The 10,506-nt window shown below is 42.5% G+C and overlaps 1 protein-coding gene across 1 annotated transcript in view; it reads left to right on the forward strand.

The window, feature by feature from the left end:
- The first annotated feature begins 7,717 nt into the window (after positions 1-7,717).
- Positions 7,718-10,506, forward strand: part of LOC122930051 (collagen and calcium-binding EGF domain-containing protein 1-like) — a 53,678-nt gene continuing 50,889 nt past the window's right edge. Inside the window, exon 1 of the mRNA XM_044283449.1 lies at positions 7,718-7,751. Within this exon, the coding sequence (XP_044139384.1) occupies positions 7,718-7,751 (34 nt within the window). The remainder of the gene's footprint in view (positions 7,752-10,506) is intronic.

The following is a 10,506-nucleotide window of genomic DNA, read 5'->3' on the forward strand; positions in this document are numbered from 1 at the left end:
ATAGAAACCTCAGAAAGTCTCTATCTTTATTCTTCACTTGAAACTTGTGGAACATCTTTTCAACGTCACACATGACCACTACGGGATACTTTCTGAATCTACAGAGTACTCCAGGTAGAGTGTTTGTAAGATCTGGTCCTTTTAGTAGATGATCATTAAATGCAACACCATCATACTTTGCTGAGCAATCAAATACTACTGTAATCTTATCTGGTTTCTTTGAGCGGTAAACACCTTGATGTGGGATGTACCACACTTCTCCTTCTTTAGGTTGGTTATTAACTTTCTCTGCATGTCCTTCTTCGAGGATGCCTTCCATTAATTTCAAATAATCCTGCTTGAATTTGGTATCTCTTCGCATCTTTTTCTTCAAACATTTCAATCATGCTTGGGCAAGATTTCTGTTATTTGGCAGATGAGGTCGCTCTCTGAAAATTAAGGGCATTTCAAGATGACCTTGTTGATTCTGCTGAATACTTTCTTCTAGAGTGTGTACAAACCTTTTGTCTTTTTGGGATACATGCTTTTCTTTAGAACTAATGTCTGCAAAGTCGGATTCAAGGATCTTGATTACTTTTGCTGGACTTACAGTTGGTAACTCTTGGACAGATATTCGATGACACAATCATGTCACCTGTCTAGAGTTTGCAATCTGCTGTTTTCCTCCAACAACACCCCATCCTAGATCAGTTTGAACAGCGTAGGGTTCACCCTTTCCTCCTGTAATTACCTTTCGTGGTATCAAGGCTTCAGGACAATTGTAGCCTATCAACAGTCCAACACCAAACTCCTTCAGCGGGGACAAATCATGAGATATGATAGATAGGTGTTCCCATTTATTGGCTGTTTCACAGGTAGGTATGCAATCTCGATCTAGAGGTATAATGTCTTTTGTATAAGCTTGAGGTAGTTCTAATGTGAAGTTTGAATGAAGTCCTCTAACTCTCAGTCCTTTGACCCTTTGGCTGTTCACTACTGTGTCTCTCCCCGTCATTGTGGCGAGTTTGAGCGTCACTGGTTCTGTAGCCACTTGTAATTTCTTGCAGATTTCTTGATCTGGGCATTCAGTAGTGCATAGGCGTATACCTTCTTGTTCCTCCTTTTAGGATTTGAAATGCACACTGGTGCAACCATTGATGCACCATTGCTTTCTCCTTCCCTCACTCTGCAAGAGAGTACTGATACTTTCTTTCCTTCCTTAGTATCTTTAGGTATTGAGGATTTATCTTTCTTTGGACGTTCTTCATGAAGTGGTGTATGATGGCGTCCTTTGCAATCGCTGCATGTGGCCTTTTTCTTACACTCCTTAGTAACATGGCCTTTTCTTAGACATCCGAAACACAGTTGGTTCTCAAGTACAAACCTTTTCTTTTCATCTGGGGGCTTCTCCTTCAATTGTTGGCTCTTGTGTATGGAGTGGTTCTATCCACAGAACATACATTTGAAGCTAGTCTGAAGATTTGTCGGTTCTGTCTCTCTACTGATCCCAGTAGTGACTTTGAACTTGCTCTCGTAGGTATCTGGACCTTTAGCTGAGTTGGTTGCAAAGCTAGTTGCTTTTGCGTATCTTATCTCTCTTGCAGGCCTTTCTTCTAAGGATTTTAAGACGTAAGATTATGTTACTGGATTACATGCTATCCGTGCTTACTTATTGACGAACACAGAGAACTCTTTAAAACTTGGGAAGTTCTTGCCTAGATATAACTGTTCAGTCACATAGCGATTCCATGTAGAAGCCACTTCTTCAGGTAGCTTGGCTAGCATTCTGTTGTTTTCTAGATAGTCGTTCAGTACTTCTAGACCTTGAACATGTGGGATGGCATTGCTGCATGCTTGCAGGAAGTCACCATACTCTTGGAGTCTGAAGTGTTCTTTAGGACCTATTTTAGGCCAGTTATTCAATTTCTCTCTAAAAGCTCTTTGTACTAAGAAAGGATGACCATATCTTGCATTTAATTTTTCCCAAGCTTGCTTGTAGGCTTCATAATCTTTACTATAGAAGTTACCTTCAAGAACTTTCTTTCCTTCCCCACCAACATATCTCTGAAGGTAGAATAACTTGTCTGGACTGAAGCAATGATGCTCAAGATCATTTCAAAACTTGCCTTCCACTCTATTGACTTCAGTACGTCTTCTGAAAATATAGTAGGTTCCAGAACGGGAAGTCTAGCTAGGACTGTTCTCTGTGGTCTTGCTGGGACAATGGTTGTAACATTCTCCTGAGCATTGCCGTGACATCTAGGAGGAATTGCTCCCCCGGTTATAGACATGCTACAGTGTCTGGGTTTGGAGCATTTCCACCCGTTCACTTCATTTTGTTGGTAACATTATTTTGCACCTGGTAGCTTCTGTGTCACATGGTCTGTTGTGGGTGCAGCTCACAGCTTTATTTTACCTCACAATGCATTGGTGATATCACTATGGAGGCATGTGAGAGCCTGGCTGTGAGTTAATTTCACAATCAATACAAATAATAAGATGCCTTTCACTTTAAATGCAATACTGACAAATGCAGAAATAAATGACTTTCACTTTAAATACTTTAGATGCCATATACTGTAAACTGTCCTTTGTTTTTACTTTAAAGTCTCTTATTTCTAAACACAAAAAATGTCTCTTTATGCCAAAGCCTATATGCAATGATAAGTGATAAAAGGAAAGCTCTGACCTTATTCTGAAGAGCAGGAACAAATGTCAGTCTTAAAGGAGATGTGTCTTTTCTTGATATGATGCGATGCTCTGCGCTGACTTGCGATGCTCTGTGCAGACTTGCGATGCTTGCAATGCACTGGCTTGGATACGCTGCTTGCAGGCTTTGGGCCTAGTGGTGGGAAACTAGCTGGCTGCAGTACATGGTCTCTCCGTGGATAGCGGTGCAGGCACTCTAGCTCGGGACTTTGGCCCCCCACCATGCGTCTCTTTCTCTCTCTAGTGATCGTAGGAGGGTTGGCGCTCTTTTTCTGACTATTTTGCCTTTGCCGTTCTGCCACTTTAAGAGTTGGCTGCAGTTTGACTAATGCACACGTTCTATAGCCTTTATGGTAGCTCCGCTGGGGTGTCTTTACTTGCTCACTCAGGGAACAATTGCTGGGCGGCGCTATATGCTGGCGCTCTGCTGCTCTAATGCGCTCTTTACTGTGCAAGTTGAGAAGCGCTATCACTTCGCCCTCTGAGGGTAATTGTTCCACTGTGGCAAGCGCAGCACTATGATGTGCCTTTTGCGCTGTGGCATTAGACGAATTCTGATATCTCTGACATTTTTGTCTAACCAGACTGTCTATTACTCTGTAATTCCTGTAGCACCGTTCTATGAAAACAGTAGGTTTAAATAGCACACCAAATGCTTGAAATAACTTCTTTATTAACTTCAACTTTTCTTAATATATAACACTGCCGCCTACGCAGCAGATAGTCCATGTACATAACACGCGTTGAAAAGATATCACAAAATGGCGGTATGCATAAGATGGTGATTCAACTGTTCAATCTTGTCATTTAACATAAAATGGTGGATATATTTCTCTCTTGAGTATCTGTACTCTCACTTTAAATTATTTAAGCACTTTATGATCTCTCTGAGAGGTATATCTGAGGTCTAACTAATAGTTCACTTGCTGAATTTGGTCGCAATTTGCAATATGCAGTTAGCAGTAACTATTTGCAGATTGGTTGAGTATGATCTGGTATGGTTGTATGTATTCAATTTGGATTGCAATATGGAATTTGAATGGTTGCAAATGTTTTTATGGTATTTGTAGTTTGCAATTGGTGGAACTGTAAGTAAACACATATATAACTAGTTCAGTAAACAGTTCTAATCACTATATTAACAGTAGGAACATTATATAACTTTTAAATACCTATTTCGGTCCCTTGCTTCCATAAAACACAGCTCTTAGTGGAGTGTGTGTCTGTTCAGCTCCTCTCTCTGGTGAATAATGAATCTAGCAGCTCCTGCTAGGGGAATTTCCCACACAAGCTATGTGTGAGGCTGGCTGTATTTGGTCAAAACTCCTGCTGAGTGTGTGAGGCTGGCTGTGATTGGTCTAGACTCCTGCCCAGCAACAACAGTTTAACTCTATGCTTTCTGTTGTTTCTGCTGTGTCACTGAGCTTACCTCACATCCATATAATGAATCTTAAAGGCATATTATCTTTTCTGCTTCTATGAACACAATATATATAACAGTTATATGACATCCAAAGATGAAGTCACTGTATATAACTCTGCTTTTGTCTTTAACACACAAATATAGGAACTGTATTAAGGTTATTGGCAGGTTTAGCTGTATAAACATGTAAGCTATATTAGCAACCTAGGACAGGTTTTAGCTGGCCAGCTACAGCCTGAAACCTGGTGCATGCCACTGGGTGATGGAGCAGTTGCTGCGGCAGGCTGTACCACCACATCGGAGCCACGGTTCTCCCAAGCCACTGTACTGCGACGCTGCATATGTTGACACAGGGCCGTAGTGCCAACATTGGCACCCTGCCACACTTCACCTTCTGCCCACAGATTCTATATATGGCCATGGTCACCTCCTCCGGCGGCTTAAGAAAAAACTGCCACACCGCAGAGTAGGGGATTTTTCCCCCCAACAGTCCGCACTGACTGACTGCTACTGCCGCTGCCTCCATGAACCCCTGCACCACTACTACCCGGGCAGGTAGGCTTCTGCGAAGCAGGTGGTCTACCCAGGGCATGTTTGGCGCCCGACCTCCCACTGTTGCCACCCTGCTGACTTCAGGCCACCCTATCGACTTACTGGCTCCGCCACTGGCTCACGGCCAGCTGCCACCCTCTTCTCCTGATGGTGATGAAAACCCTTCTGCACACAGCTCCCAAGTGCAATTGGCTGTGTCATCATCAAGTAGTGTCTGCATGTCACTGATGTCCTCCTCAACGGTGTCTGGGTCAGGAGCCTGTCCGCTCGCCACACTTGCTCCCACGCCACTCTCCTCATCACTACTTGCCCGCCTAGCAGAGGAAGCGGTGGATGTCTCCTCCAGATCTTGGCTGGGCAGTAGCTGCTTACTGTCATTTAGTAGATGGTCCTCACTGAAAAGTGGAGCTGAGCCCACAGCATATAATACTTCTCTGGGTGAGGGAACAGAAAAAGACAGAGGCAGGTTGAGGGCAGGTGAGGACACAGGGCCTGCTCCCGGGCCATGCCAACTAAGGTTTGTATCTGACGAACCCACCGACTGTTGGTTGGGGGTGTCTGATGTCACTTGGGATGAAGTGGATGAACGAGTTAACCAATCAAGAACCACTGGGTTGCTGGTCAAGACACGACCTCTGCCTGCTCCACAAACATTTATGCCTCTGCCACTCCTCTGTGCATGGCCTGGCACTTCTCTGCCTGACATACTTTTAGCTGAACTAAATAAATTAAAAGCAAATTAAAACACCCCTAAAAGCGACGAAAATATTTTTATTTTTGTACTAAAATAGGCCACTAAACGCTTTAGTTACAAATAACTGCATCAGTGAAGTGCGTATATATTTTTCTTTCTGTACTGAAATAGGCCACTAAACGCTTTCAACACATATAACTGCAAAAGTGAACTGAGAATATATTTTTATTTCTGTACTGAAATAGGCCACTAAACGCTTTTACCAGAAATAACTGCCCCAGTGAAGTACGTATATATTTTTCTTTCTGTACTGAAATAGGCCACTAAACGCTTTTACCAGAAATAACTGCCCCAGTGAAGTACGTATATATTTTTCTTTCTGTACTGAATTAGGCCACTAAACGCTTTTACCACAAATAACTTCACCACTGAAGTGCGTATATATTTTTCTTTCTGTACAGAAATAGGCCACTAAACGCTTTTACAAAAAATAAAGGCAACAGTGAACTGCGTATATATTTTTCTTTTAGTACTGAAAAACGTCACTAAACGCTTTCACCGCAAATAACTGCAACTGTGAACTGCGTATATATTTTTCTTTTTGTACTGAAATACGCTACTAGATGCTTTAACCACATATAACTGCAAAAGTGAACTGCGTATATATTTTTCTTTTTCCACAGATATAAGCCACTAAAGGCTTTTCAACGTAGCACTTGCACCCCAAGAAAAAAATGCTTGAATTATAGAGCTGTATAATGGCTATTTAGATCCCCAAATAATCTTTCCCTTTACTTGTAAATCACTTTCCTATCACTGTCCCTAGCGCCTTATCTCCCTGCACTAAGATGCTGTGAAATAATTCCTCCCTATCCTTTCCCTGCACTTATAAATCGTTTTTTCAGTTTCTTTGTTCACAGTGAGGTTTTTCCAATTGCTGTCCCTAGCGCCTTCTCACGTCTGTCCCTGCACTCAAAATGCTAGAAAATAGCAGAATCTAAAATGGCTGTCGCATTTATAGGGCTGTGACATCAAAGGGCTGGCTGGCTGCTGATTGGCTGCATGCATGCATGTCAATCTGGGTGATCTCGCCTTCCCAGAGTTCCTTTCCCCATGTACTCAGTCCTCACACGTATAGCCGCCATTTTAGGAGCAATTGCGATTCGTTACCACGAAGCGAAAGGAAATTCGCATTTGTTGTGAATCAAATTTTTCCTGAAATTCGGATTGAATTCCACTTCGTCTGATTCGATTCGCTCATCTCTAGTTGCTATGGACATCTAAACCAGTTTTCCTTTACACCAGTTTTGATAAATCCCCCTCGTTTAGCACATTTCATATGGAGCCAGATTGACCGGTAGACACTGCAGGTTCGTGCCTATGGGCAGCTAGGTAAGGATACATGTGAAGAAGAATATTACATAAGCTGAAAAATTTATGTAAATTATGCACATTCATAGTTACATTTGGCAGTAAAGTGCTGTCAGAATGAGAGGAGGACACTAATAAAGAGACAGGGAGACGGCTGATTTATTTGGTTGTGGCAGTGAGAGGAGGACATCAAAGGAGGGACAGGGAGAAGGGTGCTTTATTTTGTTGTGGGAATAAGAAAAGGACACCAAGAAAGGGACAGGGAGAAGGCTGCTTTATTTTGTTGTGAGAATAAGAGGAGGACACCAAGAAAGGGACAGGGAGAAGGCAACTTTATTTTGTTGTGGGAGTGATATTTAGACATCAAGGGAGGCACATTGAGAAGGCTGCTTAATTTTGTTGTGGGAATGAGAGGAGGACATCCAGGGAGGGACAGAGAGAAGGTTACTTTATTTTGTTGTGGCAGTGAAAGGAGGACATCAATGGAGCCACAGGGAGAAGACTACTTTATTTAATTGTGGGAGTGAGAGGAGAACAAAGGATGGGCAGAGAGAAGGCTGCTTTATTTTCTTGTGTTAATGAGAGGAGGACATCAAGGGAGGGAAAGGTAGAAGGCTGCTTTATTTTGTTGTGGTAATTAGAGGGGGGACATCAAGGCAGAGAAAGGGATAAGGCTACTTTAATTTGTTGTAGGAATGAGAGGAGGGCACAAATGGTGGGACAAGGAGAAGGCTGCCTTATTTTGTGACAGTAACTATGCAAAGGAAGAAAGCCAAACCGAATATACAAAAGTTATGCCACACAAACCCTAAACTCTTACTGGCCATGCGTATTAGATGTGTGTCGGTGGATTGGTAGATGCCCTAATATGTATGGGGTCTCCCAACTCTCCTCCAGTAGCAATTTTGGGAGAGAGAAATGTTGGATTTCATTAGGCCTGATCCTGCTCTTAAGAAGATTAGAAAAGTCTGGCAATGACTTTTGCGGCCATGCCATTCGCAGATGCATGCTTGGTCAAGCCAAGTATGCATGTGCATAGGCGGATTTGATAGGTGTAACACATTTTGTGCATTAGGTAACTGGTTTAAAGAAGGTTCCTCACAAGGTCCAGAACTAGTTTTGACCAAAATAATGACTCCCAGACCCAAGGCCCAAATAGTCCAGATGACCCAAAGCTGACACTAGAGAGGATTTTTAAAGGTGTTTGGGATATTTTTACATCATATGATCATCGTGTTTGTCTGTTCCATTAACTATTGCATTCCCCATGTAATAGCAATTCTGAAACATTTTCTCATGTGACTCCATGCTGTGCCATTCCTCCATTATTCCTACTAGAATTTATGAACCAATTACTAGCAATTGCAATCAAGGTCCAGATGAGTGATACCAGTTGGGCGCGTGTCCCTGCACAGTCTGACACTATTCAATCAGTGCTGCGTCTAACTGTGCCCCCGAACACATGGGACATGCCCCTGAAGACCCAGAAGGACCTTTACTGCAGACTGCTTAGAATTCATTTATAAACTTCCAGTAGGAATAATAAAGTAATGGAACAACATAGAATCGTAAGAATAGATGCTCCAGAATTGTTATAACGTGGAATGTAATTAGTTATTAAAACAAACACGTCAGGAGAGGGGAAAGGACAACTGCATGTTGACCTACGTGAGGGAAGAAGCCATAAAAAACACGACCAGATTACCTGAAAAAATGCAATCTCACATATGGGCTTGTAAAACCCCATCCCCCACCCTTAAATTGCACACCCATCCCTAACTTTTTGGACAGGTTTATAAAGGAATAGTATTAAAAGAACAATTTGACTATTTTACGGGAAATAAACTATATTCTTATCATCTTTATATTTCCCAGACCCTGGCTCGCTCCTCTATTAGATTCGTCTCTCTGTGCATTTTTCCCTTTGTTGTGTGAAGTGTAGAAACGCGTGAGTCTCGTGTCATCGTCAGACAGCACATTCGTGTATTAGTAACACACCAAAATCATTGCCTCTTTGTCCAAACACGACCGACAATCCGTTCCGTATGTTTCCCTTTCACTTTAGGAAGATTAACAACACATTGCAGCGCTGAAGCCCTATCTATCCATCTGAGACGACATGCAAGAGCCGCGCTGAACACCCTGCCGCACGTGACGGTAATGTGAGGCCAGAAAATCTGCAAAAAGGAAATGTTACTCAGGTGAAATTGGTTTCAGATTGTGTGAAGGGCGGTCAGGCAGCTGGGATGCATTCTTCCCAAAAAAATCTAGAGACTTCAAACTTGACAAACTTGAAGTCTTATAAAAAGACCTGCCCTGTAAAAGTCAATATCCACATGCTGGAATGGGGCTGGGGGTCTCTGGTGGATGGTGTTAGCCAGTTCACCCCTGCAGGACATGCGTTTAAGAAGGTCTGTGGGATCGGCAGTTATAGGTGATAAACTGAGACAAGCTTCTAAAATATACAGCCATGTGAAAAAATTAGGACACCCTTTGAAAGCATGTGGTTTTTTGTAACATTTTTAATAAAAGGTTATTTCATCTCCGTTTCAACAATACAGAGAGATTAAAGTAATCCGACTAAACAAAGAAAACTGAAGAAAAGTCTTTTCAAGATCTTCTGTAAATGTCATTCTACAAAAATGCCTATTCTAACTGAGGAAAAAGATAGGACACCCTTGCCCCTAATAGCGAGTGTTACCTCCTTTGGCTGAAATAACTGCAGTGAGACGGTTCTTGTAGCCATCTACCAGTCTTCGACATCGGTCTGAGGAAATTTTACCCCACTCCTCAATGCAGAACTTTTTCAGCTGTGAGATGTTTGAGGGGTTTCTTGCACGTACAGCCCTTTTCAAGTCACCCCACAGCATCTCAATGGGATTCAAATCTGGACTTTGACTTGGCCATTCCAGGACTCTCCATTTCTTCTTTTTCAGCCAATCTTTGGTTGATTTACTAGTATGTTTTGGGTCATTGTCATGTTGCATGGTCCAGTTCCGCTTCAGCTTTAATTTTCTAACTGATGGTCTCACATGTTCTTCAAGCACCTTCTGATACACAGTAGAATTCATCGTGGATTCTATGATGGTGAGCTGACCAGGTCCTGCTGCAGCAAAGCAGCCCCAAACCATGACACTTCCACCTCCATGCTTCACAGTTGGTATGAGGTTCTTTTCTTGGAATGCTGTGTTTGGTTTACGCCAAACATGTCCTCTGCTGTTGTGTCCAAATAATTCAATTTTGGACTCATCTGTCCAAAGAACATTATTCCAGAAGTCCTGGTCTTTGTCAACTTTATCTCTGGCAAATGTCAGTCTGGCCTCGATGTTTCTTTTGGAAAGCAAAGGTTTCCTCCTTGCACACCTCCCATGCAAGTTAAACTTGTACAGTCTCTTTCTGATTGTAGAGGCATGTACTTCTACATCAACAGTAGCCAGAGCCTGCTGTAGTTCTCGAGATGACACTTTAGGGTTTTTGGAGACCTCTTTTAGCATCTTGCGGTCTGCTCTTGGGGTGAACTTGCTGGGGCGACCAGTCCTGGGCATGTTGGCAGTTGTTTTGAAAGCCCTCCACTTGTAGACTATCTTCCGGACAGTGGAATGGCTGATTTCAAAATCTTTTGAGATCTTTTTAAATCCCTTCCCAGACTCATAGGCTGCTACAATCTTTTTTCTGAAGTCCTCTGACAGCTCTTTTGCTCTCACCATGGTGCTCACTCTCACTTCAACAGTCAGGAGCACACCAAACTAAATGTCTGAGGTTTAAATAGGGCAAGCCT

The sequence above is a fragment of the Bufo gargarizans genome, chromosome 1 (genome assembly GCF_014858855.1).
Source record: "Bufo gargarizans isolate SCDJY-AF-19 chromosome 1, ASM1485885v1, whole genome shotgun sequence".
In the NCBI taxonomy this organism is placed as follows: Eukaryota; Metazoa; Chordata; class Amphibia; order Anura; family Bufonidae; genus Bufo; species Bufo gargarizans.